The 27,903-nt window shown below is 53.9% G+C and overlaps 3 protein-coding genes across 13 annotated transcripts in view; 2 read left to right on the top strand and 1 right to left on the bottom strand.

Moving 5' to 3' along the window:
• The first annotated feature begins 163 nt into the window (after positions 1-163).
• SIDT2 (SID1 transmembrane family member 2) lies at positions 164-22,965 on the top strand. Of its 10 annotated transcripts, XR_010318026.1 has the most exons (27): positions 167-409; positions 2,435-2,556; positions 2,835-2,999; positions 3,089-3,134; positions 3,551-3,652; positions 3,762-3,845; positions 4,558-4,657; positions 4,810-4,926; positions 6,075-6,168; positions 6,570-6,619; positions 7,364-7,435; positions 7,603-7,674; positions 8,791-8,897; positions 9,218-9,291; positions 9,387-9,453; positions 10,022-10,095; positions 10,241-10,364; positions 10,576-10,693; positions 11,234-11,370; positions 11,611-11,719; positions 11,944-12,020; positions 12,217-12,263; positions 12,549-12,654; positions 13,344-13,454; positions 15,221-15,334; positions 15,438-15,576; positions 22,927-22,965. XR_010318026.1 is itself a non-coding variant. In XM_064269019.1 (26 exons), exons 1-26 carry the CDS (start codon positions 227-229, stop codon positions 15,498-15,500), a joined length of 2,535 nt encoding a protein of 844 aa, XP_064125089.1. In that variant the 5' UTR covers positions 167-226; the 3' UTR covers positions 15,501-18,624. The 10 variants fall into 10 exon arrangements, 9 of the variants coding, with proteins under 9 accessions (XP_064125094.1, XP_064125093.1, XP_064125091.1 ...); XM_064269019.1 differs by lacking the exon at positions 22,927-22,965 and having other exon boundaries at positions 15,438-18,624; XM_064269020.1 differs by lacking the exon at positions 22,927-22,965 and having other exon boundaries at positions 4,890-4,955; positions 15,438-18,623.
• Positions 22,938-24,894, top strand: TAGLN (transgelin). Its single transcript, XM_003418262.4, has 4 exons — positions 22,938-23,117; positions 23,221-23,398; positions 23,860-23,962; positions 24,288-24,894. The coding sequence occupies exons 1-4, from the start codon at positions 22,938-22,940 to the stop codon at positions 24,430-24,432; spliced, it is 606 nt and encodes a 201-aa protein (XP_003418310.1). The 3' UTR covers positions 24,433-24,894.
• Positions 24,895-25,172: 278 nt separating this feature from the next.
• PCSK7 (proprotein convertase subtilisin/kexin type 7) overlaps positions 25,173-27,903 on the bottom strand; it is a 29,602-nt gene continuing 26,871 nt past the window's right edge. For both annotated transcript variants that reach the window (XM_003418263.4, XM_023558166.2), the window contains 3 exons: positions 27,283-27,376; positions 26,888-27,005; positions 25,173-26,597 (listed from right to left, as the gene is read on the bottom strand). In XM_003418263.4, the coding sequence (XP_003418311.1) occupies positions 26,226-26,597; positions 26,888-27,005; positions 27,283-27,376 (584 nt within the window). In that variant the 3' untranslated portion in view covers positions 25,173-26,225. The remainder of the gene's footprint in view (positions 26,598-26,887; positions 27,006-27,282; positions 27,377-27,903) is intronic.

The following is a 27,903-nucleotide window of genomic DNA, read 5'->3' as shown; positions in this document are numbered from 1 at the left end:
CACCCCCAGCCCGCCCTCCCCGCACCCCCACCCTCCAGGGCCCCTGGGAGCGTGTCGGCGGCTCCGGGCCGGGACCTTCCCGAGTCTCAGGCCGCGGTTAAAGTTCTGCTCCTGGTGAGATGCTGGGAGCTGCGGCCGGAGGCGCCGCCCGTCCCGGAGGTGCCCCGCCGCGCATCGCCGCTGCCGTCACCACCGCTGCCGCCGCCACCGCCGCCCTGCCGGGGCCATGTTCGCCCTGGGCTTGCCCTTTCTGGTGCTCTTGGTGGCCTCGGTCGACAGCTGTCTGGGGGCTCTGGGGCCCAAGAACGTCTCGCAGAAGGACGCCGAGTTTGAGCGCACCTACGTGGACGAGGTCAACGGCGAGCTGGTCAACATCTACACCTTCAACCACACTGTGACCCGCAACCGGGTGAGGGCTGGGGCTGGGGCTGGGGCTGGGCGGGGAGGCAGGTGGGGAGCGGACGAGCAGGCAAGGCTTGGGCGAGGATTCTGCTGCCTTCCCTGGGCAGGCCCCAGGAGCTAGCTGCCCCGCTGGGCTCCCGTCTCTCAGAATCACGCTGCATCCCCTTGACCAGTCCGTAGTCTTCATTTGCCAACGCTCTCTCTGAAGCTCCGACTGGACAGTTGCTGAAGTTGTTCTATTTCCATCTTCTCTTCGAACCCCCTGAACCCCACCCCCGGTCCCGCTCCACCAGCTGCGGTCTGAGCGGGACTCATCTGCCCCCCCACTGACACCCAAAATCTGACAGAGCTCTGGGTGAAGGGGAAGTATGCTTGTGACTGGGTTTGGCCCCAAAAATCCCAAACAGACCCAGAACTGGAAGTTCACAGCCCTCTCTGTACCCTGGTGGCCTAGTGGTTAAGTGCTATGCTGCTAACCAAAAGGTCAGCAGTTCAAATCCAGCAGGTGCTCCTTGGAAACTCCATGGGGGCAGTTCTACTCTGACCTGGAGGTCGCTATGAGTCGGAACCAACTCGACAGCAACACATTTGCTTTTTGGTTTCTGCCCAGGCGAGTTACAGCCCAGACTCCCCATGGAGATTGCAACAGAACTTCCCAGGCTCCTGTAAGTGCTGGGACCTTCTCAGCTCTGTTTCTGCCACAGAAAGCCAGCTGGCCTTGTAAGTGAGGGTGGCAGAGGTAAAGCCAACTGCAGTCTGGGTAGGAAGAGAAAGGGAGTTTGTCCACAGTGGAAAATCCTCTTCAACTTGACTTTTCTTTCATTTCCGCCCCCATCTATGAGCCCCTGAGTTGAACATGGACACAGCTAGGTGGGAAGCCTAGACCCAGGCAGAGCTGAGATTTGGGGGGATTCTTGCAGCCTGGTTGCATGGTCCCCTACCCAGGGAGCGAGCAGTCTCGTTCATTTTCTCTTGCTTTCTCTTTCTCATTTTCTCTCTCTCCATTGCTGGGTTTTACTGGGAAGTAGTAGAGTTGAGAATGGATATCTGCATTTTTTTTTTTTTTCCAAGGATGGAGAGGGATTTGGCTTCTATGTCAGGTTTGGGTCTGCCTTCAGTGTCTGGTTCCCTGAAGTTTAATCTCCTCCTGCTGCTTTTCAGCTGCTTGCTTGGAGTCCTTTTTTCCTGTATCTGGAGGTACCCTGAGAGCTGTGATCCCTAGAGCTTCGCTTCTAGTAGTCCATTAACAAGCATTCCAAGAATGAGTCTGAGGTCCAGTTCTTCTATGTGGATGTGTCCACCTTGTCACCAGTCAACACTACATACCAGTCCATTAGCAAGCATTCCAAGGATTTCTATAGTTTTATTTTTTTTTTTTCGTTAAGTCCCTTCTGTGCTATACGCTTTCTCCGTTATCTCCACCATATCTCCAATGACGAGAGTGTCTCCAGGGGGAAAATGAGGCTCAGAAATGTGAAGTGACTGCTCTACAGCCTTATCCATTGGCCAGAGCTGTGGATACAGCTTGGCTTGCTTGGCTTTCACCGCTGCTGAGCTCTGGCCCCCAGAATAGTTGTTGACAAAGAGCTTTCTACTGATTTCCTAGCTCACAGGGAAGACAGTTGAGGAGCACTTCTTGCTTTCATGTGCCCGTACATGTATACAGTGTATGTGTGTGCAGCTATGTGCATCCCGATACACACAGGTAGCAGCGGGGCATCCCTGAGACTCCCAAAGTCTCCAGTGGTTTCCTGTCAGGAAGACAGGCCCTGCAGTTCCTTGGATCCTGCTGCCCTGCACAAGCCTGCTACCCAGGAGCGGCCTCTACTCTTAATCCTCCTGGAGACTGGTGATTGCTCTGGCAGAAGAAAGGGCCTAGAGCATTTCTCAGCCTGACCAGGATGGGGCAAGAACACAGAGGTTGGCGTGAGGGAAGGCAGAGCCTAAGGTCTCTGGAGCCATGTGTCTAGGTGGCAGAGGTATACATAGTCACCACAGTTTGATTGAGGATTACTTCTATGTCATTCTGCAGACGGAGGGTGTACGTGTATCTGTGAACGTCCTGAACAAGCAGAAGGGGGCTCCTTTGCTGTTCGTGGTCCGCCAGAAGGAGGCTGTGGTGTCCTTCCAGGTTCCCCTAATCCTGCGAGGACTGTGAGTAGGACCCAGGGATCAAGGAGGGGGCATGGCCTAGGCCCAGCCTTGCCCAGAGTCTCACTCAGGGCCTCAGACCACCCAGGAACTCTTTTTATTTCTCCTCCCCATTCCCTGAATCAAGAGGCTGGCCAGCTGCATGAGGGCAAAGTCAGCCAGCATGGAGTAGGAATAACGGGATAGTGGAGACCAGATTGAAGGAATTGGGGCCCTGCTCCCTGAAGCGGCTGAGTGGTTGGGACAGTAGTCAGGTCCTGACTCTCTGCTTTGGGCCATAGATTTCAGCGCAAGTACCTCTACCAAAAGGTGGAAAGAACGCTGTGTCAGCCCCCCACCAAGAATGAGTCTGAGGTCCAGTTCTTCTATGTGGATGTGTCCACCTTGTCACCAGTCAACACTACATACCAGCTCCGGGTCAGCCGCATGGATGACTTTGTGCTCAGGTCTGCAGGGGAAAGCAAGGGGACCACAGGGCCTGGCCTCCTTCCCAAGCTCCAGGAGTGACCGTGGGGGGCTCTTCTCTGCCCTACAGGACTGGGGAACAGTTTAGCTTCAATACCACAGCAGCTCAGCCCCAGGTAAAATTTCCCTGTCACGTGCCCCGTAAGAGGAGAAATGGGAAGCTTGGATATGAAAGTGGGAGGGGTCAGTGGTCTTTGCTAGGACTTTGGAGTTGCCTGAGCTTTCCATGGATGGGCTCTCTGGAAACAGGAGCTCTGGCCCTAGGCTGCCGAGGGACAGACAGCATGGGACTGTGCAGAGACAGGGGGCCTGCCTCTCAGGCACTGTCCTGAATGCCTAGCAGAGGTTGAGGGAAGCAGTGTACAGAAAATGGGGCTACTTATAATCAAGACCCTTCTTCCCAGAGAGCCACCACTGTCCAACCCTGAGAGGATTCTGGGTCTTTGCTTAATGGGAGACTGCTCCCATTTATAGGAACAAAGAACATCCTCATGAATGGGGCTCTCCCCCTACTCCCTTCCTTTGCCCTTAGTACTTCAAGTATGAGTTCCCTGAGGGAGTAGACTCGGTTATTGTCAAGGTAACCTCCAACAAGGCCTTCCCCTGCTCTGTCATCTCCATCCAGGATGTCCTGGTAAGTTGTCTGGCCCTTTTACTCCTTGCTGCAAGTGGGTAACAGGGCTGCTAAAGAGAGGGGACAGGGCCCAGCCCCTGTCCATCTGCCTTTTCCCTCCTCCCTGTAGTGCCCCGTCTATGACCTGGACAACAACGTGGCCTTCATCGGCATGTACCAGACAATGACCAAGAAAGCAGCCATCACTGTGCAGGTAGGAAATACGTGGTCTTTGGGAGACGTAACTGGGTGATGAGCTTTCCAAAGCCTTGCTCCTTTTCCTCTGCCCTGTTCCTGACTGAGTCTTGGCCTTCCAGTCCCTGCGAGTTGGGGTCTCCTGAAATCTGTGAGAATTGAACCATAATCGCTCTTGGTGACAGGAAAGAGAAGAGTGCTCTTTCTGACTGTCGAATTTACTTCATTCATTGCAATGATAGCACGGAGAGGAAAGGCTTTGCTGGATGCCGGGTGCTACACATTGTGAATGCTGAAACCTGTCCTGGGGGCAGGGAGGGGGAAGCCATGTGTTCACAACATCTAGCCGTGCAACCAACAGAGGTAATGTGGCACCTCTGCCTTTGCTTCCCAGCCTGTAACAAGACAGCCATGAATTTCACAGTCCGTGTGTCTCCAGGTGAGACACGTTCACTTACCTGGCTGTAGAGTTCAAGGTTTGGGCTCTGCAAGCAGATGGACAGGTTTGATCCTGGCCCTACCACTTATTAGCAGCATGGCCCTAAGCTAACTTCTCTGAACCTGTCTAAAAGAGATAGTAATAGTATTTATATTCAGGATTATTCTCAGGAATAAATAATATACGTAAAGGGATTAGCATATTGTCTGGACTAAAATAAGCGTTTTTGAAAAGGTTGGTGATCACGATGTCGACGATGTTGCTAACCATCAGTGTCATCATTACCCTGCAGCGCAAAGACTTCCCCAGCAACAGCTTTTACGTGGTGGTGGTGGTGAAGACCGAAGACCAAGCCTGTGGGGGTGCCTTGCCTTTCTACCCCTTTATAGAAGGTACATTTTGTGTCCTGGGCCTCGCTAGGGATGTGGGGCCGGGGGGTGGGGGGGTGGGGGGGCGGGGGGGGCGGGCTTGGTCGCTTCCTGGGAGGTAGAAGAGCCAGCGTGCCTGGTTGGTTGGCCTGATGGGATAAACTTCTTGGCCCCAGACTCTCCCAGGCCTGGTCCCACCAGCCCTAGCCAAGCTCCGGGTGACTACTTCTTTACCAATTTGACATTTCGCTTCCAGACGAACCGGTTGATCAAGGGCATCGCCAGAAAACCCTGTCAGTACTGGTATCTCAAGCAGTCACGTGTGAGTGTGGGTGGCTGAGTGGGGTTAAATAGGCCTCTGGCTTTTCTTCAGGCCTAGGGTATGGGATGTTCTCTGAATGGGGAGGGTGAACCCACTCCAGCAGGCTGAGGCAGTAGGGAGGGGGTGTATGTTCATCAGGCTATTAGATGGGGAGGGCCAGGAGGTGCATTCTAGTGTGATTGATGCAAAGATTCCATCACTAAAGATTAGAGTCCTGAGTTCTGCTTCTCTCTCTGCCACTTAGTAGTAGGGCAGTCTCACTGAGCCTCAGTTTCCTTGTCTATTCTGTATAATGGGGATAATAAAATCTTTCCTGTTAGTCTCGCCAAGTCGTGAGGTTTAGCGCAGAATTAGTAAGAACAAGGCCTCAAGCCAGTGCTCAGTAAACATTTACTGAATGATCGAATGGGGCCCTTTGTGCATTGGAAAGTATAAAATAAAAATATGGGGTTGTGATAGGAGGGGAAGGAAGTTTCTTCTGTATGGGTTATTTATTCAGCAAATATTTATCGAGCAGCTCTGTGTGCCAGGTGCTTTGCAGACCTTAGGGAGCTCACAGTCTAGAGGGCGGGACGGATCCGGAGGAAAGCTGTAGCTACACAGAGTGCTGGGAGCAGGGATGCACGAAGAGCAGGGCACTGTGGGGACTGCTGAGGGGCCGAGGAGGCTTCCTAGAGGACACAGTCCGTGAGCTGTGTTTTGAAGGCTAAGTCAAGATGGAGTTAACGAGAAGCAGAAGAGGAAGCTCTAAGATTTGGAAACGGATAGCAGTGACGGTTGTACAACATGGGGACCAAGATTAATGTCGCTGAATTGGACACGTAGAAATGGTTGGAATGGCACACGTTTAATTATATGTATTCCACCACAATAAAAAAATAAAAAATAGAACATTTTAGCAGAGGGAGCAACCTGAGCGAAGACAGGAATCATGTTAAAGTTTGGTGTTATTTGGGAACTTGCAAGTTGTTCCGATGGGCTGGGTCATTACATTTGAGGGGAGAAATTGTGAGAGATTAGGCTGAGGAGAGAATCCAGATCACAAAGGGCCTTGTATGTGTACCACAGGCAGTCTTGGAAGGTGTTGATGTGTTCCACTTCCTCCTTCCCTTCCCGCAGCTGAGGCCTATGTCGATGGTATGCTCTTTTGTCTGGGCATATTTCTCTCCTTCTACCTGCTGACCATCATCCTAGCCTGTTGGGAGAATTGGAGGTAAAGTGTAGCTAGCTGGGCCCGCCCCTATTTTGGGTGCATTGGGCAGGGGATGTGGTGGAGATGGATGTTGGTGCGAGGTCTGAGCTGGCCCAGGGTAATCTTCCACACCATCCACAGGGCATTGTGGAGCTGGGGGCACAGCAAGGCAGGTCTCTGTTAGGGTCTGTGGCCCATGCTCCCCTCCTCTGGGAACTATGTCTTCTCCTCAACGTTCTTCCCCAGCAGGGAATCCCCCACATTGCTCCCCAGCCTGGAAGGAACTTTGGGATCACGGATGAACAACAGACAGGGTTACAGGGATCAGGATGGGGTGGGATGGATGGAAGGAAGGCTAGCCCAGCATAGGAGGGACCCTTGTCCTGTCGCACCTAAGTAGCCTCCGGCTTCTGTCCCTGCAGGCAGAAGAAGGCCTTGCTGGTGGCCATGGACCGTGCCTGCCCAGAAAGTGGTACCTCTCAGGGGCCTGGGTGGGAGGGCAGGGTTTGCATTGTGTTGTGGAGGTGATACTAGTGGATGTTTTCCTCAAGGACTGGGGGAGAAAGAACTGGGGGCTTCTGGGATATTCAGCTGGGAGTAAAACGGAAATAGAGCTGGGATATTGTGCCCGTCTCCCTCTCCCCCCGCCCCCGACATGCACACCTTAAAGGCCACCCCTGATTGCTTCTCTGTGTCTAGCTCACTGTCTGTCTGCCTTAGGTGGTGCAGTTCACAGTGTCTGGAGTTACTAATCTTGCCTTCTCTCTTTTTTCCACCCCTCCTCCTTTTTCTATCCTCTCTCCTGCTTGCGATCTTCTCTCTCAGCTTCTCTGCTTGGTAAGCCCCAGGTGCTGTTGGACAGAGGAGCCAGAGTCCAGAGTGGGAGAGGGTGTTGAAGTGGAAATGGGTGCCTCGGGGGGACCTGGGCAGGCTGGGTGTTGTCTGTCCTTGCTGCTGACAACTTAGATGTATCAGTTCCTTGACCTTCCTCTCTCTTTAGGAAGGCCATAGGGTAGCGAGTATTCCCCTTGGGGAAGCACGTGGGAAGTTGGGCAGGTGGTGTGGAAACAAGTTTTGTTTGCCTGGATAGGTGCTTATTCACTGCTGCAGGCATGGCCCCTCTGCCTGTCTGCTCTGGATTCTTTGTTTTTCTTTTCTGTGGCTCTAGGTCTCTCTCTACTTCCAGGGCTAAGAGAACCTTGGCTTCTCATTACAGGTCACCCACGGATCTTGGCTGATGCCTTCCCTGGTAGCTCCCCGTATGAGGGTTACAACTATGGCTCCTTTGGTACGTAGCAAAGCCAGAGGTTGTGCTTGTCTGCTCACAACCTGGTCTCCTTGGGCGGCCACCTCTGAGGTGACAAAGTAGCCCATGCACCGTGCCAGCTGCTCAGAGCCCGTTAAGAATGGGCCCAGCATCCGCTTCCCTGTTGACCGCTTTACCATTCCCTGCAGAGAATGGTTCCGGATCCACTGATGGTTTGGTTGACAGCACGGGCACTGGGGACCTGTCGTACAGTTACCAGGGTAAGTGGTCCAGCCAGGGTAGGGGCTGTGCCAGTGCAGGGCTGGTGTTGGTGGTGAAAAATGATGGTGGGCAGTTGCCTTTTCTGCCAGATGCTGGAACCAGGGAAGGGCCTGCTGTTCTCCTTGCCCCTCTCCTCCCTCATCCTTTCCTCCTTGGCCCAAGATCCCTGGTAACTTTCCCTTTCCTTTGAATGGCACAACCAGTTCAAGCGGTGCCTCTTCTCTGGCCAGATGCGGCAGCTGTGCATTGCCATGAGTAGATGTGGGGAGGGGTGGAGCTGCTCTGCCAATCAGCTCCTGCCAGGGCAGCCGACTGGAGCCAGAAAGATGCTTTGTGCATGGCTTCTTCCCCATCTAATTCCAATAATTGCCGGCTCTGTTTCTTCTGAGAGAGGCAGGCACTGGCCCCTGGGGCTGGAGGGCTGGTGTCCTACCCCTGCTGCCAGCTACTGCCAGGGCCAGCTACTCTCAGGCTAGGTGTTCTCAGATGCTGTTGACAGTGCTGCCTTGTTTCCTAACACCCTCACTGCTTGGCCTGCTGGGCTGGCGCTCTTGGGCAGGCGTGTCCTGGCCTTGCCTCCTGGGGGCATGGCCAGGTGAGGTCCCAGGAAGATGCTTCTGAAGATAATAGAAGAGAAGAAGATAAAGGAGAGGTTCCCTTCCTAGAGGCAGCTTCTCACCCTTGCCTGCACTCCAGGGCCCACTGGGTCTTGAACCCGTGGTGACCAAGGCGGTGTCTTCTCAGAACTCACAGGGCTGGGCACCTTCTAATCAGCATGACTTCTGTGGAATTCAATCCTGTTGCTTATGTCTGGGGTCTGCTCAGTGTCCTGGCCTGGGAAGCCCCAGCTCAATGAGGGGAACAAGGACTGGAGCAAAGCTAGAGAGGTCCTTGTTTGGTGGCCTCTTTTCAGAGCCCACTCTTGTTCTCCTCAAGTACTTAGGAGCACCTGATCACCCTTTAAGGGCTGAGCCCACATCTACCCCTGCTCTGAGCCCTGGCCTACAATTTGCCTCTTCCCCACTGCCTGGTAATTTTGACAGTTGTCTCAGATTGGGGGACAGACCTAGGGTCACTATACCCACCAGCACAACCTCCCTTCCTGCCCTTCCCAGACCCAGTGGGCACACGGCCACGGCTAGACTCCATGAGCTCTGTGGAAGAGGATGACTACGACACACTGACCGACATTGATTCCGACAAGAATGTCATTCGCACCAAGGTCCGACACCCTGCGGGCCTGGCCATGGCCAGGGGTTACCCATGAAAGGGAGATTCTGCATTTGGGCCCCAGCAGAGGGTGGTATATCAGGGAAGCAGCTGGGCCAGGATAGATTCTAGGAGAAACTGGCTCAGCTCCCGGACCCTCTGGTTTGACTGGCCAGCCCTCAGCCTAACCGGCTGCAGCAGGGGGATGGCCTAGAGCCCTGCCCCCGAATTATGACCTGTGTGAGGGAGGACCCTTTTGTCCACCCCTGACTTGGGTGAGCATGGCTTCCCTTGGAGGGTAGGTAAGTGTAGCTCACTCCAGCTTCTCCTCAGCAATACCTCTATGTGGCTGACCTGGCACGGAAGGACAAACGTGTTCTGCGGAAAAAGTACCAGATCTACTTCTGGTGAGCGAGCCGAGCAGCCTGGGCTTCCTGTTATTCGTGGGTGTGTGGCAACTTCTTGGGTCCTGATTGCCTCACACTGCCTTCCCACCCCTCAGGAACATCGCCACCATTGCTGTCTTCTATGCCCTTCCTGTGGTGCAGCTGGTGATCACCTACCAGACGGTGAGAGGGCAGGGGCTGGCCCCCCAGGCCCTAGGCTGAGCCCCCTGCACAGGATTATCTTTGCCCCAGTCTGGGGCATCACTACCAAGAGCAGACCCTCCCAGCCTGGGGCTCCAGAAAGAGCACAGGTCTTAGAGTCACAAGACCTTGGTTCAAATCCCAGCTCTGCTTTACCAGCTTGGTGACCTGGGACAAATCACTTAACCTCCCTGAGTATCAGTTTCTTCATCTGCAAAATGGGGAAGGTACAATGGCAATGATATCACCTCCCTGGGTTGTTGAGGGGATGTATGAAACAAGTCTGGGTCTTCATAAGTGTTGGTTTCCCTTCCCCTTTCTCTGTAATGTGGGCCAAGAACCCCAGCCACACCCAGTGAGGGGGGAGAGTGACTGTGCCCTGGTGTCACTATTTGCAGAGGGAGCGTGCACACAGCAGCAGGCCACGGTGGCATTTCCTATCCTTTGCCTGCTGGCTGGAGCGGCTAGGGCCTGGCTCCGGCTTTGCCCAGGCTTTGGGGTGGATCGGTGCTTTAACACCCTCGTCCCCTGCTCCCTCTCCCTGCTGTAGGTGGTGAATGTCACAGGGAATCAGGACATCTGCTACTACAATTTTCTCTGTGCTCACCCGCTGGGCAACCTCAGGTGGGCACAGGGTTGGAAGGCCCCTTCCCCAGGGCAAAGGGTGAATCAGGGCAGGGGGTAAGAGCCCTGTGGAACGTTGGCCCAGGCTGGGGAAGAGGCCAGGGATATGAGACCCAGGCAACGTGCCTTGTATTGTCCCTTCTAGCGCCTTCAACAACATTCTCAGCAACCTGGGCTACATCCTGCTGGGGCTGCTCTTCCTGCTTATCATCCTGCAGCGGGAGATCAATCACAACAGGGCCCTGCTGCGCAATGACCTCTACGCCCTGGTAAGGGAACAGCCCTGTCTGCCTGCCCACCTGCTCACCAGCCCACCAAGGCCTCGGCCCCAGAAAGGTCTGGCCACACACCCACTCTGCCCACATCGCACCCCTTTCCCTTCTCCACTACCCTTTTGAGGAGTCCCTCTTTTGGATCCCTTCCTGCCTCCCTCCCTCCCCACCTTGCCACCTCTCTCCCTTCCTTTCTCTTCCACCACAGGAATGTGGGATCCCAAAACACTTTGGTCTGTTCTATGCCATGGGCACAGCCTTGATGATGGAGGGGCTGCTCAGTGCCTGCTATCACGTCTGCCCCAACTACACCAATTTCCAGTTTGGTGAGTGAGGCCTCCCCCTTCTCTTGCCAACTCAGGCACCTGCCCCAGTCTTTCACCACCACCCCCATGCTCCAGCACATTCCCCACAGGGAGCTCTAAGACTCAGCCCAGTTGGGGAGTCCAGGCCCGGGGTGCCTGTATGTGCACGCCTCCTAGTGTACAGAAAAGAGGCATCTCAATGTTCTGTTGTTCATCCACTAAGTGCTTCCTATGTACCAGGCATATACAAGTGCTGAGAAGACAGACAAGTCTATCTCGGGGTGCTCACAGCCTCTGACACACTGGGTTTGCCCACTTGTCCTGGCCTTCAGTGGGGAAGTCAGACTCTGTGACAGCAGTGAGGTGGCAGCGTGGCCTGGCAGGGATAGCGCTAGTTTGGAGGTAGGGGACTGGAGTTCATGCTCCAGCCCGCTGCCAACTTGCTCTGAGACTGTGGCAAGGTGTTGGGGCTCCCCCGTCCAGCACTGGTTGTCTGGGCTGGGGTTTCCCTGCAGAGGTCTAGTGGGTATTTCCCAGCTCACATCCACGTTCTGCCCCCAGACACATCATTCATGTACATGATCGCTGGACTCTGCATGCTGAAGCTCTACCAGAAGCGGCACCCAGACATCAACGCCAGTGCCTACAGCGCCTATGCTTGCTTGGCCATCGTCATCTTCTTCTCTGTGCTAGGCGTGGTGAGGGCCCGGCCCGCTCTGCCTTGAGCCTGCTCTGATCCCTCTGCTCACCCCATAGGCAAGGCTCACATGTGGTCACATACTGCGTGTGCACATAGATGCCTCTCCACCTCCCTGGGCCCCCTTGAGATCCCCAGCCAGGCTGAGCAGCCACTTGGCTCTCTGGCATGAAGAGCCAGGCCACAGAAGCTGCACCTCCTCAGGGTCTCTTCAGCCCTGCCCTTGGCAACCTCCTGACAGGTCTTTGGCAAAGGGAACATGGCGTTTTGGATTGTCTTCTCAGTCATTCACATCATTGCCACCCTGCTGCTCAGCACACAGCTCTATTACATGGGCCGCTGGAAGCTGGGTAAGGGCATACCCAGGGCAGGACAGGAGGGAGGGAGGGAGGCCTGGGGACCCCATGGAATGAGGGTTTGGTGGCCTAAGGGACCTGGACACAGGGGACTTCCAGGTTCCAGGGGTCCCCAGAGGCATCACTGGGTGAAGAACGCTCCTGAAGGCTGGCGTAGGGCAGGGGTCCCTGGAGGAAGGGCAGCCTGTGCTTTCAGCACCATTCCGTTCTCCCTGCAGACTCGGGCATCTTTCGCCGCATCCTGCATGTGCTCTACACGGACTGCATCCGGCAGTGCAGCGGGCCCCTCTACGTGGTACCTGCTTAGCTCCCCAGCCCCTTCCTCTTCCATCTGCTCTCCTCCCTCCAGTGGGGCAGGGAGGAGGGTAGCCAAGTGCCCAGGGTAGGGGTGGAGACCAGCTGACTTGGGCCTTCTCCCATTTCTCTCCCTCTCTCTTCCCCTCCCTGCAGCCTTCCCCTCTCTCAGTCCCCGTGTCTCTGCTTCCCTCCAGGACCGCATGGTGCTGCTGGTTATGGGCAACATTATCAACTGGTCACTGTGAGTCTGGCCGTTGTCTGTGGTAGCCTGGCTGGGCAGACAGCTGGGATCTTGGCCAGCCGCTGGCTGCCTTGGGGGCCATGGACAGTTTCTAAGTTTGGGGCCTGAGAGGGAAATGGGGGCTGAAGAGAGAGGTGGGGGGCACCTGAAGTTCTGTAATCTTCTGTGGGTTTCTAAACCCAGCCCCACATCATAATAAAACATGGTAAGGGTCAAGGAGAGGGAGAGCCCTTTCCTTGCTTCTGGCCATCTCCTCCTTCACCAGCCCATCTTCCCTCTTGCCAGGGCTGCCTATGGGCTCATCATGCGCCCCAATGACTTTGCCTCCTACTTGTTGGCCATTGGCATCTGCAACCTGCTTCTTTACTTTGCCTTCTACATCATCATGAAGGTGAGTGGGGAGTGGCTGAGCCTCCTCTGCCCACTGCCCTGCCTTTTATGGGTATAGCCTGCTCGGGGCAGTGCTGAGGAAGGGCATTTTTCTGCGTATCTGTCTTCTGCTCATCTGTCGATCCCAGTGGGATTTGAGGAGGAGAGAGGATAAAGCCCTTTGCACATACCCCCTGGGCAACTTTAGGGAGCCAACTACATTTTAAGACCCATTTGCTGAATTCCTTCCACGTTCTTAGAATGACCCATGAAACTGGTGGCATTTCAGGCAGCAGGTTGGTAAGGCACCCATGAAGTCCAGGAGCTGAGAGGAGGTCGAGCTCAATGAATTTGTAGTGGGGTTGGGCCTCTGAGAACCAGGTGAAGTGGGAACAATGGCTCACAAGGGGCCCTCATGCCATGCGGTGTGAGAGGGGCCCCTGGAGAAGAAAAGCCCCCTGGCCAGTGGCCTCTGCCATCACTGGGCTCTGAGTACATGGAGGTCCAGCCTAGGTGGACATCAGGGGTGAGGACACCAGGTGGCTTGCATGGGGGCAGGTTGAGCTGTGTGGCTGCGTGAGGTGATGATACGAATTCAACAAGACTTACTGAAGGATGCTCCTGATAGCTGGGGAGGACGCCAGGAAAGGCCGGGCAATGGCGTAGGCAGGGCTTGGCCCTCATGCTGCGCTTCCCTGCCTCGCCCCCCAGCTCCGGAGTGGGGAGCGGATCAAGCCCATCCCCCTGCTCTGTATCATCTGCACCTCCGTGGTCTGGGGCTTTGCCCTCTTCTTCTTCTTCCAGGGACTCAGCACTTGGCAGGTAAGGAATCATCCTGCCGAGAGGGTTGCGGGGAGTCGACCACAAACTCATCCTGAACCAGCAAATGGCGGATTCTCTTTTTCATGATCACTGTGAACGTGCCCTGTGAGCCAGCACTTCCTGGTTGCCTTCTCCTTTAATCTTAACATTCCCTCACGGAAGCATCTGCATTTTACTTGAAGGCAACTGAGGCTCTCTGGGAGGCCAGGTGACTTGCCCGAGGTCGTACAGTCTATAAGAAGCACAGCTGCTTTTGAAGTCAGAGATGTCAGGCTTCCTCCTCGTCCTGGTAGGGCACCTACCACTGTCAACAGGCGTTAGTTCTTAGATCAGAACTAAGTCCGACATGATTTGTGTCTTTGAGGTGCTTATGATCCAATTCGAGAGAGAGAGACTGTTCATGTCTTGTTATTTACAGTATAATACATGAAATGAAGAGTACAGGCAAGGTGGGGGAGGGAGAATATAAGGTCCCTGACTTACGAGGTCCAAGAATGCTTCCTGGAGGAGGTGGCATGCTCTCGGCTATAACGTGGTGGGTGATGGGGTCAGGCCCTTTGGCCAAGAGATATTGTGACTTGAATAATGATGCAGAGGTGGAAATAAACGAGGCAGCTTTGATGGTGAGAGAATGCACTGATTTGAGAGCCATGTGAAGATGGTGGGCTCCTTGAGGGAAGGCGGGCCGTCGTCATCTCTAGCTCAGCATAGCCCAGACAGCCCGCAGACACAGGGTAGGTGGTCACTGATGTTGGAGAGAGGTTACAGGCAGAGCAGGGGGGACCTTGTGGGCCACAGGCCGCAGCGCACAGGTCATGACCACCATCATCCTTGAGCAGGGCCATGGCCTGACTATCATGCTCTGGAGGAAAAAAATGAACCTGGAGGAGCTGTGGGGGACAGGGTAGAGCAGGGACAGAGTCCGAGGCAGGGAAATAAACCAGGAGGTTGTGGTGGCCTTCGAGCAGCTCCAAGGTCGGAGGCTTCTAAAGGCAGTCACAGCCTTGTGCTCTTAGATGAAGGGAGTAAGAATCTGAAGGGACTGCCCTGGCAGGGATCATAATAGAGGATGTCGCACAGAGCAGGAGAAAAATGTAGAACAAAGTTCAAATTCACACACACACACAAAAAAGCAGCAGGCTTGCTGGTCCGACAGAGAGTGGGGAAACCCCAAGATTATGGTCCGTGGTACTGAAGTCACTCCTGAGGTTCACCCTTCAGCCAAGGATTAGACAGGTCTATAGGGCCAACGGTAACCCATGTGAGGAACGTGCTTCGTAGTTCAATCATGTGTACGAGACTAATGGGCACACCAGCCCCAAAGCAAAGATGAGAAGGCAGGAAGGGACAGAAAAACTGGGCGAATGGAAACAGGAAACCAAGGCTGGAGAAGGGAAGAGTGTTGACACATTGCGGGGCTGGCAACCAGTGTCACCAAATAATTCGTATATTAATTTTTTAATGAGAAACTAATTTGCTCTGTAAATTTTCACCTAAAACACAATAAAAAATGAAAAGAATCTGAAGGGAAGAGAATAAGAGTGAAAGAAAAAGAGCAGAAACCAGCATTCTCAGGGAGTAATTTGTAACAAAAGGTCATTTCTGGGATGTGGGAGACAAGTGAAACAGACGAGTCAGGAGAGGGTGAGAGGGTGCTTTCCCACCTGGGGCTGGAACGAAGAGTGCCTTGGAGTGCAGTGGGAGGTGAGGCTGGGTGCTGCTTTGCCAGAGCTTGTCAGCAGGCAGCTCTCCCTGTTTCTCCCCAGAAAACCCCCGCAGAGTCACGGGAGCACAATCGGGACTGCATCCTCCTTGACTTCTTCGATGACCACGACATCTGGCACTTCCTCTCTTCCATCGCCATGTTTGGATCTTTCCTGGTACGTGAGACAATTCTGGCCCAAGCGGGGAGGGTGGAGCGAAAGGTGAAACTTACCCCTTCCGTGTGCCTGAGCCCGTGTCCCCCCACCCTGCCCACACCAGGTGTTGCTGACGCTGGACGATGACCTGGATACTGTGCAGCGGGACAAGATCTACGTCTTCTAGCGCAAGCTGGGTCCCTTGCGTCACCTCCTGGGGCCCTGAGCTCCTCTGCCTCACCTGCCTCTGTAGAGCTGGGGGTGTGAGTCCCAGCCTTGCTTCTCAGGGCTGGGTGGGAGCGGGACAGTCATGGGGGTGGCCTTGAGCCTTGCCCTCTGTTGGGGAGGAGGCCTGCTCCCTTGAAACCCCAAACAATGGCCAAATTGCTGCTTTCTTCTCAGTGTTGGGGCTGTCCACAGATCCCGGTCCGTTGGCTCTCCATTTGTCCCTCTGCAGGAGGAAGGAGGGAAGGCGTTGCCCTCCCCATTTCATGCCTTGCATTCTCCCCATCCTTCCCCTCTCCCTCAGCCTGGGACCCTCAACCCTTTCTTCCTCCCAGGCTCCTGCTCTAGAGCCGCAGTCTGGGGCCTAGTTCTGTGTCCTGCACCAGGACCCCAGTTGGTGGAGCTGGACCTGGCTGCCATCACTGCCCATTCCAGTCAGCCAGGGTGGATGATGATGTGGGACGTGGGGAGGCTGGCCAGCTGGTACCAGGTGCTTTTGGTGCTAAGGCCTGTGAGAGGCCCAAGGCAGTGCTGCCTCCTCTCTGATCTGCACATAGGGGCTGGCTCTTGAGCAGTGAGGGTCAGCCTGCATTTCAGAGGTCACCTCCCCATCCCATTGGGCCCCCAGACTGATGCTGGCACCAAGATTGAAGGAAAAAGCAACTCACCCTTCCTTTCCTTTCCTTCTAGTCCCTGAGTCCTGCCAGGCCCCATCTGGGGGCCTTTCAGTGCCACTGACACTGCCCAAGAATGTCCAGGGGAAAAGGAGGGAGGGTACCAAGAGCTCCTCAGGCGAGTGAGCCCCAGTGTTGATCTGAGAAAAGGGGCAAAGGAAGGGATATGCTTATAACCAACCGTCTGTGTCCCCGGTCCCAGCCTCAGTCTGGGACCTGGGGCTGGCTACTGGGTTTCCGTCCAGTCTTCAGCCAAGTTCTGTGTTAGTTGCAGCACACGTACATCCCCATGAAACCTTGGAGTTTACACTGAGCTTCCCCCAGCTCTGGGCCCGTGGCTGCTCTTGTCCTTGGTTCCTGTTTACCCCACTGGTCCATTCCAGATGCCAAGGTTGGGGGAGGTGCAGGTCGAGCCTGTATATTGGGGTGTGTTTTATTCGCCCAAACTTGTCTCCTGGAGCTGAGAGAGGGGGCGGGTCTGGATCTTGTTTTCAGAACTCCGTTTAATGTCTGTCTCTATGCTACGGTTGTATTTCTGTGAATGAGTCTGCATTCAATTAAAGAAACAACCAGACACAGTCTTGGGCCCGTGTTTGCCCCCGCTTCGCGGGTGCGGGGAGAGATGTTAAGAGCAGCGAGGGGTGAGGCCAGGGGGTCCTTCATTTCCCATTCCTTCTGGTCTGACTTTCTCTTTTCCAAACCAGGATGACACTGGGAACAGCAGGTCTTTGATTCCCGCTCTTTCCTCTCCTTTGAGCCCTGGCATTAATTCAGTAAAGAACGACCAGGGGTGTGCTCTGGGCCGGGCGCTGTGCTGGGCAGAGGTTAGTGGCGAAGAAGCCTTTCACCTCTGAAATGGCCTCTCCACATCCCTCTGCCCTCCTTGGTCCTCGAGCTCTCTCTCCTTCTCTCAGGCTGGCCTCACTTCTGACCTGAACCCCTCCCAGCCAGGCAGGCCACAGGCCGTGCTCCTGATGCGGCTGAATAGACAATGAGCCTACCAGCCCGTGGCTGAGGGTAACAGAGAAGGGAGTGCTCGGGGAATGCAAGATGGGTGGATGGATGGCAGGCAGGTAGGCTCCGAGACAAGGGAATTTTGAGATGACCCTGGAAGGTTGATTTTAGATTTCAGCAGGCTAAAAAGGGCAAGATTTGGAAGCCAAGGAATCTGGTGAATTCAGTACACGGCCAGAGGTCTGTGGGGTCCAGGAATGGAATTGGTGATGGAGGGTGTTCCTTGTCCTCCCTGTTCTTCCCTTCAGGTGCCACTGGGAGGCAGTATAGCTCTGGAGTAAGCTAGAGGCTGCCTGTGGTTGGCAGGGCTCTGGAGGCTGGCCACGCCCCTTGACTTTCCCTCTTCCCCAGGCCAAGTCTGGCTTGGGTGGGTGTGTGTGTGTGTGTGTGTGTGTGTGTGTTTTATTCCTTCCTACCAGGCCACCCCAGGATGGGGTGCCAGAGCAGGAAGCCCACAGACCTTAACCTTCTGCTGTCTGAGATCCCTGAATCTAGATACAGGCAATATTTGAGTCAGGGCCTCTTTACTGGCAATGATGGGGTTTTCCAGGATAAGTAAGGACTTTCTGTCCTAGAGATAGGGAGGGAGAGACAATACAGCCCCTTCCCTGAGCATCCTACCCCAATGATAGTGCCTCAGGCCCTGCCAGGCCTTAGAGACTCTCTGTGTCACTGCCTCTGGATAGGAGCCCGGATTGACCCGAAGGAGGGTGACTCAGCTGGTGCTGAACCCAATACCCACCCCCAACTAAAGAATAAAACTCAAGACCCACCCCAATGAAGCACTGCACAACCTGAGCAGGGTGATGTGGCCGAAACAGTGGTCCTGACAGCCTCTCAGCTTCCACACAGGGATCAGGTGGGGTGCCCAGGCCCTGCTTCTCATGACTCACTGTGTGGCCTTGGGTACCACAGACGTCGAGCTTCAGTGTTCCTTATCTGTAAAATGGGGATAGTAATTACACCCTCACAATGCAGCTGTATTAACTATTAAAGTACCTGGTGTATGGTAAGCCCTCAGTAAAGGTTAGTTTCTATCTCCCACCAGAACTAAGAGCCGAGGAAGGAGAAGGTAGCTTGTTTGCCCCCCACAGATCTCAGGATCCACCATCCGCTAGCCCCTTTCCTCCTCTCTGGCCAGGCCCTCTTGAATTTCCCCCTCCCCTCAAAGTCAGGGGCCAGGAACAGTGAAGAAAGAGCAGCCCTAACTTCAGACAGCAGGGAAAGCCTTGGTAGTCCTGTCCATAAAAGGCTTTTCCCGGCCGGCTCCCCATGGGCAGCGCAGCCCCGCCCCCGCCCGCTCCATCTCCAAAGCACGCAGAGAATGTCTCGGCAGCCCCCCGGCAGACTGCTCCAACTTGGTGTCTTTCCCCAAATATGGAGCCTGTGCGAGTCACTGGGGGGGCTGGGGGTGGGGAAGGGAGCTGGTTTCCTCCAGCAGGGAGGGGGCCAAGGGGTGAGGCAGCGGGGGAGGCTGACATCACCACAGCACCAGCCCTTTAAACCCCTCACCCAGCCAGCGCCCTGTCCTGTCTGTCCAAGCCCCAGACACCGAAACCAGACTCCTTCCTGTGAGCCTGAGGAACCCCTGTAAGTGCATTGGTCCGGGGTCCGAGTAAAATTGGGCTGGGGTTTGACAGTAGCATGGGTACATTGCAGGCAGGGCTCTGGGAGTCCCCTGTGGGGGAGACCACCCCTCCTCAGCATGCATGGTGTTGTCTGATTCCTAATATTCAGGAGGCGGGAAGTGGTCTTACCTTGCTGCGGGATGGATGGGATAGGATAGGTCCCGCATCTCTCTCAGACAGGACTGCCCTGGGTTTATTGAAATGCTTAGGATTTGGCTGGTGAGGAATTGATGATGGAAACCTGGGAGCTGGGGTGAGAGGAAGGCTCCTCATTGTCAGCCACAGCCACACCCATAGGGCCAGTTGTCTGTTGTCCATCTAGGAGGGTGCCCAAGGAGGCTAGGGTGTGAGTACACAAATGCAGCAGAGCAATGTCCCCAGGGGAGCCCCAGAGCCTGAGCAGCGTGGGCAAGCCCTGGGGGAGCCGCTGAGGCAATGTGAAGGACCACAGGAATCTTGAATTCTGAAACAGGCTGCTGTGGCAGGACGCTGGGACAGGTGGGAGCTGCTCTTCAGGCTCGCAGATTGTTCTGTAGTCTGAGAAGTCACCACCACTACAGGCAGAGGGGTCGCGGGTGGGCACTGCCAAGGAGGAGCTGCTCAGACAGGGCTGGCTGGCCTGGGCAACCCTTTCTAAAGAGCCTTGGAGGTTCACTTCAGTGGTTACTCCTAGTCAGATGGTAGCAGTGAGGATGGGCACTCATTTGTGTGGTAGGGCTACTCTTCGTCCCTGGAACTCAGATCCAGAGGCGCTCCTATATGCTGTGTTTGAAGACAGGGCACAGCAGATGTGGGGAGGCCCTGGTTATGCTAGTTTTTCTGGGTTCCTGCTGGCAGGAGGTGGTACCTGCTCGTTTGCAACTGGACTGTTTTTTCTCCACTGCCCAGCCTCGTTCCACACTGAGTGCTCAGGGAAGGGGAGGCTGGCTGACAGGAGCCACAGGACAGGAGGGGCAAAACAGAGCCTTAGGCAGCCCTGACCTTCCTGTCCCGAGAGCCTTGTCTAGAAACGCCCCAGATGTGCTGCCCTGAAGCCATCTCCCTCTTCCTAACAGCTCAAAGGTGGGCCTGAGGTCCTCAGAGGACCTTCAGGGATTTCTTTCAGACCCTTCACCAGGAGGGAGAAGGGAAAGAATGGTGATGGCTGGTTGTGTGTTTGTCCTCTTCCCTTGCCCTGCCCCAAATCCCAATATTGCCTCTCGATCTCGAGGTTGCCACTTTGTGTGCTTGTCACCGTAAGCCTTGGCACCTTGAATTGTACTGTTTGTTCTGAATCTCCTGAGACTGAAAGCAGGGGGTGGGGAGACATACTCTACTTCCAGCCTGTTTTTCACATGCCCACATGTGGTCTGGGGAGGAGAAGGCAAACGTGAAGGTACGTGGGTGGGGAACACGGCAAGGCAGGAGATAGGAGGTGATGGCCGCCTCCACCACAAGGAGGCGGCTGCTTAGGATGGGGCTAAGGCTCAGGTGGGAGCCAGGATGAAGGACTGGCTGAAATCACTGGGTCCCAACTGACTTCTGGGTTTTGACCACAGTTCTTTGCCCAGGAGTTCTTGGTGGATGGGAAGTGGGGGTGGGATATAAAGTGGGAGTGAGGTGGGGTGTGTGGGGGTGGAGATGAAGGGACTTGGTGGTTAACAGGCGCTCGGAGAGGTGAACACGAGAACAGAGCACTCTGCCTTTTTGGTTCTCTGGCATCACCGGATAGGAGTGGGGAGGCAGGGCTGGTAAGCCCACCTCAGCCTCCATGCTCAGAGAACCATGTCCTCAGAGGTGATCCATTTTACAAATAAGAAAACAGACTCAGGGAGAAATGACTTGCCCAGTGGCTCTTCTGAATCCCCATCCAGTGTTCTTTCTCCCAAATGTTGTCTAGCCCTCAGGGAATGATTCTGAAAAGGTGATGGAGGCTGGATTGGGAAGAGCACTTAGCATTTTCAGCCCTTGGTCAAGGGCTGGCCCCCTCCCAGTTCACGGTCAGGACCCTGGCTCTGCGGGGGGCAAAGGACTGATTCTTTTTAGGGGCCAGGCATTATGTTAGTCATGATGTTAGACACTTCACAGACATTATCTCATTTTTTTAAAACACATTAATTTATTACTGCAACCATGGGTTCAAATATAGCAATGACTGTGAGGATAGTGCAGGACTGGGCAATGTTCGTTCAGTTGTACATAGGGTTTCCATGAGTTGGAATCGATTCCACGGCACCTAACAACAACAACAATTTATTACTTTATTCGTTTTTCATGCAGTACTTTCCATCTGTCTACTGTGACCTCCATTATGGCTGGATTCTTACAGTTCACTAATTTATTCTTTAATGGATCTATTTTGCCATTTGGTTTATCTATTGGACTTTTTATTTTTTTAATATAATTTTGTTTATTTTGTTGTTGAGAATATACACAGTGGGACATACACCAATTCAACAATTTCTACATGTACCGTTTAGTAACATTGATTAGATTCTACCAGTTACGTAACCATTCTCGCCCTCCTTTTCTGAGTTGTTCCTCCCCCATTAACATAAATTCACTGCCCCCTAAGGTTCCTATGACATTATCTCATTTAATCCTCACAGTTCTCTGAGGTAGATAGTTATCCCACTTCACAGATGGGAAGCTTGAGCTCAGAAAGTTGACTGCCATAGGGAAGAGGAAGGGCAGGGCAAACGGAGTATGGCAGCTGCCCTGGGATGAGTGTGATGTAATGACGACCACCCTACTTCTCACAGTGATGGGGATGCAGAGAGGGTCTCGGCTCTGACAAGAAAGGAAGGTAGGGACCGTACTGACTGCCTCCATCCTCAGCCAGTTCTCTCCATTCTTGACATTCCCTCCAACCCCCAACATCTCACCTCTCTGAACCCAAGAGATGGGTTTGGTTTCACTTGGTACCTCCTTCGGAGGTCTCTTCAGACAAATGCCAGGCAAAAGGAACACCACTTCAGGGGAATCCCTGTGGCCAGATACCTCTTGCCCAGCCATGCCCATGTATGCGCAGTGGCCCGCCTGCCTGTCCTTGCAGCTCTCCATTTGCAGGGCTTTCCTGAGCAGTGCCAGCCCCAGGCTCTCAGGGTGGCAGCTGCTGTTGGTCTGGAAGGGGCTCCCCAGCTGTAGCTGACAGATTCTTGACTGTGGAATATCCCTGGAGGGCTCTGGCTTCTTAGTTACTCAAGCTACTAGAGTGGTGAGAGCCCAAGAGCATGAGGGAAAGTCGGCAGGCATACCAGCTCACTCTCTTATTCTGGTTTCTCTTAGGAAATACAGCTTCTTTGCCAAGAGCTCTTGGGCTTTGGTGGCTTTCTAGAACTTGCCCGGGGTGGATAAGTTTGAGCCTCTTCAGCTGTAGTCCAGAGGCTGAGCTGATTTGGCAAATAGGTGGCATTGTGGTGTTTCAAGTTCTGGGCTAGGGGATAAAGTTGGGACAGAAATAAGAGTTGGAGGTAACTTTGTTCCTTGAGGCAGAGGCAGTAGATCACCTCACACCTAGCTGGACAACGACATCTGCTGGCTTTATTTTGGGAGACAATGTGGCTGCTCAGGAAGGCCTCTTATATGCCTCTGTGTCCAATCTTAGTTAAAAAAAGAATGCTCTAGACCAGGGGTTGGCAAACTATGGCCCCTGGGCCAAATCCAGCCCGTCACCTATTTTTGTAAATGAAGTTTTATTAGAACTAGTTCTAATAAAACTAAGCCACCTTCATTTGCCTATGTACTATCTATGGCTGCGTTCACGCGGCAACAGCAGAGACCTTGTGGCCTGTAAATCCTGAACTATTTACTGTCTGTTCTCTATAGAAAGTGTTTACTGATCCCTGCTGTAGACCTCCAGAGATCTGGTATCCTGTTTCTCAAGTTCAGAGAGGCCCCCTGGACTAAGGGAATGAGCATGACCCACAAGGCAGTGCTATGAAAACAAAATTAGGAAGGGAGGGCAGGTAGATAGATGCTGAGGATGTTTGGGCACTCGACACAGAGCTGGAGGGCTGCCTGGTACCACAAGTGAAAGACAGCTGTTCCCTGATCCTCTGACCTCTATCTTCTCTGCCCCATCCTGCTTTAGCTTTCCCCAGCATGGCCAACAAAGGTCCTTCCTATGGCATGAGCCGTGAAGTGCAATCCAAAATTGAGAAGAAGTACGATGAGGAGCTGGAGGAGAGGCTAGTGGAGTGGATCATAATGCAGTGTGGCCCTGATGTGGGTCGCCCAGACCGTGGGCGCCTGGGCTTCCAGGTCTGGCTGAAGAATGGTGTGGTAAGTGGCACCCTGGGAAGGAGGGCTTATCTGTGCCATCCTACTAGAGTCCTGGGGGCAGGCACACTGCCCTGAGTGCCAAGCTGTGTCTGATGTCTGGCAGATTCTGAGCAAGCTGGTGAACAGCCTCTATCCAGATGGCTCCAAGCCAGTTAAGGTGCCTGAGAACCCACCCTCCATGGTCTTCAAGCAGATGGAGCAGGTGGCTCAGTTCCTGAAAGCAGCTGAGGACTATGGGGTCATCAAGACTGACATGTTCCAGACTGTTGACCTCTTTGAAGGTACAAGAAGGAAGAGGGGTTGAGGGGAGAGGGAGGCAGGCAGAGAAGAGGCTGAAGCAGGGAGAGTGCATGATCAAAACATGCCACAATGGGGCTGTCTCATTAGGGGGAGAGCAATTGGGAGTGTGTAGCAAGGTGTATGTACGTTTTTGTGTAAGAGACTGACTTGATTTTTAAGCTTTCACTTAAAGCACAATAAAAATTAAAAAAAAAAAAATGCCACAATGAGGAGGCTATTCGTTTGTGCATAGCAGGAATGCTGCATGCCAAGAGAACACCACAGCACACTCACAAGGCCATACTATGTAGGCCATACTATATATACTACTGAAGCCTGCTTCGAATCTGGCTTTTTGCCCCTGGTTTGGCCATTTTCAATGAGAGATGGGGGCAGGCCCTGGCTGGGAGTCTTGTTTACAGAGTCCTGAAGCTCATCCTGCCATACCTCTTTCTTCTCACAGGTAAGGACATGGCAGCAGTGCAGAGGACCCTCATGGCTTTGGGCAGCTTGGCAGTGACCAAGAATGATGGACACTACCGTGGAGACCCCAACTGGTTTATGAAGTATGTGAGGCCCCAGGGATTCCCTGCACACCAAGCTTGGATCTCTGCATTGGGGTGGAAGGCAGCTTGGGCTAACCAGTTTGTGGGAATGATTTGGGGAAGCAGATAATCAGGAAACTAAGCAAGGAGCTAGGATGGGGGGAGGGAAAGGAGTTGGTCCCTAATACTTCTTGTTTCCTTCTTTTCTACCTTCCTGTGCTTAACCAGTCTGCCTGGCCTATGGGCAGGCTAGACTGAGAAGAGAAGTGATACAGGGAGGGAATCAGAAAGCAGCTGGAAAACAGGAGGTCCTGGCAAGTCTTTATCCTGGTTCTTCCTCTTCTAGGAAAGCCCAGGAACATAAGAGGGAATTCACAGAGAGCCAACTGCAGGAGGGCAAGCATGTCATTGGTCTACAGATGGGCAGCAACAGAGGGGCCTCCCAGGCTGGCATGACAGGCTACGGACGACCTCGGCAGATCATCAGTTAGAGGGTGGAGGGCCAGCCCTGACTCCTGCCCTTCCCCAGCTCATTGGCAGCCGCCATCCCGCCTAGCCTGCCTCACCCACACCTGTGTAGCTCCTGCAGCCTTGGCCAAGCTTTGAGGCTCTGTCACTGAGCAAAGGTGACTACACATGGGCAGCTCTCCCCCACCCCTCAGCCTCAGCCCAACTCCTTACCCCATAGCACCACTGCCCTGGCCAGCCCCTCTCCCAGCTCCCCCCCCCCACCACCACCTCCCACCACCTCTGCCATCTCTTCCCATCCTGGGCTAAGCAGGGGGGACATGGGCTGGGGGTAGCCTGGGTGTGGGCCAAGTCCACTGTCCTCCTTGGCAACAAATGCCCATTAAAGGAGACCCAGCCCAACCTCCCTCTCCCCATTTTTTTGCTGGAATATTTTTGGGGTTGAAATTCAAAAAGGGAAAAAAATATACATCAATCTTTTCTCAGGCCTGGCTGGCAGAGTTTGATTTGCTCCACTCACTTCCATTAGTGTTCCAGGAAACCAGGGCAGGGAACGTGCAGGCACCTCGGGTTTCCGCACACTCCTGGCTGCCATCGTCTGAAGGACCCTTAGCGTTCCAGGAGCCCAGAAGGTCCGAATCTTTCAGAGGGGCTGACCAGTGGGACAGGAGAGTGAGTCTTGGGGATGGAAGGCAAGGAGGAGCAACTTGGCAACTTGTATCAGATTTGAGGCGGAGGAAAGGAGAGATGGGGAGCAGACAGATTGATTTGGAAGGTTTTTATTTTGGAAAAGCTGTGCAGAAAAAAATTCAACAAAATGTTGCTGTGAAAAGAGACAACCGAATCCAAAGCATTAAAAATATTCAAATCAACCAACTAGCTCAGAAGAGGGGAGAAGGCCAAGAATGGGAGGAAGAGTCACAGTCTGTCATGTAGACAGCTGGCCTCCAAGGGGGAAGGCCATTTCCCTGAGCACTTTGCAGAGGAAGACAGGGTAGTCACAGGGCTGGAGTGGCAGTGGCTCCCAAGGTTGTACTCTAAAACACACACATCTGGCACAGGCTCTGCGATGCTGCCATGGACTTTCCTGATGATACAGACCAGGCCCGGGGAGCCCTGTTCATCCCCAGCTTTGTCCGGAGCATCGTACCAACCCTTCAGAAGGAGAGTGGGGGAGGGATCATGGAGGCAGCTGCTTTCAGGGCAAGTATGCTGGGCTGAGGGCTAACTGCCATACCAGCATGTCCAAGGTCCAAGTCTTAGGCAGGAAAATGAGGGAGAGATAGGACTAGTCAGTTGTTTCTGGGCCTTAAGTCATTAAAAGGACAGGAATGTCCAGGGGCTCTTCCCAGCCTCTACCAAAGCCCTCTTCCCAGGTGACTCCAGTGCCGTCTCTGTTGAGACGCTCTTCTGATCACGGCAGGCACTTGCTCACCCAGGCATGAGTGGAGGTCCCGTGACCCACACCACTGGCCTGCCTCCCAGAAATGAGGATGGAGGCCTGCCCAACTGGGGCCAATCCCTTGTCCAAGACCTTCACACCAAAAGCTTCTGTTCAGCTGGAGGAAGATCCTGTGGCTTTTGCTTGACTGTTCTCTGGCACTGTTCCTCTGCCATGTGTACCTGGAGAAGGCCTTCACCCTCCCTGAGCAGAATTAGAAGATGCTCTTTAGGCCTCAGGATTCCAGATGGGAGCATCAGGACTGCTTTATCCCCAGAGTTCCCAGTTAGGTCTGGGAGCTGGGAGCACTTTCCAAGCTTCCCCAGTTTGGGGAAGGAAGAGCCTATCCCACGTTGAATCTGTCAGGCCCCGGGGTCAGCACATCTGCTCCTCCTCCTTGCCCTGCAACAGGTCTGGGGATAGATGCTGATGAGGAGAGTCCAGGGCGCTCTTGACGTTCTGGGACAGATTCCAGTTCACTTGATCCAGCAGGTCTGGGGCAAAGGGACCAGAGGTAGTAGGAGGGCCCCCACTCTCAGTCTCCACCTCGTCTGGATCCTTGTTGGCACAAAGTGGCACTGATTCAAGCTCTGTCCCCTCCTCCCTGGCTTTTTGGCTCTGACGGGGCCAGTGGCAGCGTCCACTCCTACAAACTGGGTCAGAGGCCGCATTCCTGTGGCTCAAGTACACCTCCAGCATGTAGTACACGGTCCAGAAGATGGTGAAACAGCCTACCAGCACCAGTGTCTGTGGGGAATTCAAGCACTTATTTTAGGGACTCTTTCCCAAAGCCCCAAGCCTTTCTTAGCACAGAACGATGAACTCAGAAAGTATTTCTCCTTCAGGGGGTACCTTATCCCCGCCCCCAAGGATGCCCGCAGTGTGAGTGAGTAGAGCAGAAACAATGCCACAGAAGCACTGTTGGGACCCATATCATCCCAACCCCTCATTCCCCAAGTCACCTTGAGTAACACACCAAGGGCTAACCTCCCCAGGCCATTCCCACCTGCACATAGCTTGAGTCTTGACCCTAGTACCTTGAGAGTGTTAGGGGTGATGGTATAACCATCCTCCTCAGGAATTTTCAGCCCAGGTGGGCAGGGCAGAGAGAAGCCATCGTGAAGGTATTTTCCACTCATGGCACTTTGTAATAGCCTACGGGGAAGAAAAGGGGATGAAGGCACCCTACTGAACATGGTTCCTGTACTGTCTGTCCTCACCAGTCTCCCACCTGACAGTTGATGAGAGGGAAGCCCTTCAGAAGGACAGGCAGGAGCATGCTCTGGGTTCCCTCTGGGTTCTACCTACTGGCTTGAGCCTGGAGCTGGGAAGCACAGCTAGGATTCAGAAGGAATGGGGTATCCCGGGGGCCTCCTTCTTCCTACCACCCCCCATGAGTTGCTTTCCCTCTGACACATGCAGTTATACCTACCTCTGTCTCTCCCTGATGTCTACCGCGCTCCACACAGAGCCATATAGGGTCAGCTGCCACCGCCAGAGGATGCCGGTCTGGAGTGGCTCATCTCCTAGGGTAGCAAAGGGGGCCGTCCCCGAGCCATGCCCCTCTGTTGACCATGCCAAACAGCAGAGGCCCTGCCCTGCCTACCATTCATACAAAGGGACTTAGACCACATGGTCTGCTGAAGTAGCTGTCTGTGTCCCACCAACCCCAGAGAGCTGCAGAGGTACCTCAGGGGTGCTCTTGGGGATGGAAAGGGGGAGGTTGAAAGGTGGTGCTCCTAGTCTCCAAAGAGAGAAGTTTTGCTTTTATATCGTCCATATTTTTTAGTTTTAGCTTGGAAAAAAAAAGTCCTACTAAATCAAAGAAAAGTTTGAAAACTATTCAAATTGACCGGAAATTAGGACGCTGAGGTTCAATTTTTAGTCTCTTCACTGATCTACCGTGTGACCTTACACAAGTCACTTCAAACCTCCAGCCTCAATTTTTCCAAAAAATGGTGGAAAATGATGCCTTATCTGCCTATCAGGGCTGGTTGTATGTGAAGGATGTTTGAAATGTGGTTTCAACAAGGAATTTTTGTTGCTAGCCAGA

This window comes from Loxodonta africana, chromosome 15 (assembly GCF_030014295.1).
Source record: "Loxodonta africana isolate mLoxAfr1 chromosome 15, mLoxAfr1.hap2, whole genome shotgun sequence".
Lineage (NCBI taxonomy): Eukaryota > Metazoa > Chordata > Mammalia > Proboscidea > Elephantidae > Loxodonta > Loxodonta africana.
This window is presented reverse-complemented; position numbering and strand designations above follow the sequence as displayed.

Coding starts and splice junctions, on each gene's coding strand:
- SIDT2 (XM_064269019.1), top strand. CDS start 227: ATGTTCGCCCTGGGCTTGCCCTTTCTGGTGCTCTTGGTGGCCTCGGTC. Junction 3,135..3,550: donor CCACAGCAGCTCAGCCCCAG/GTAAAATTTCCC, acceptor CTTTGCCCTTAG/TACTTCAAGTATGAGTTCCC. Junction 8,898..9,217: donor AGAATGTCATTCGCACCAAG/GTCCGACACCCT, acceptor GCTTCTCCTCAG/CAATACCTCTATGTGGCTGA.
- TAGLN (XM_003418262.4), top strand. CDS start 22,938: ATGGCCAACAAAGGTCCTTCCTATGGCATGAGCCGTGAAGTGCAATCC. Junction 23,399..23,859: donor GACTGTTGACCTCTTTGAAG/GTACAAGAAGGA, acceptor TTCTTCTCACAG/GTAAGGACATGGCAGCAGTG. Junction 23,963..24,287: donor GACCCCAACTGGTTTATGAA/GTATGTGAGGCC, acceptor TTCCTCTTCTAG/GAAAGCCCAGGAACATAAGA.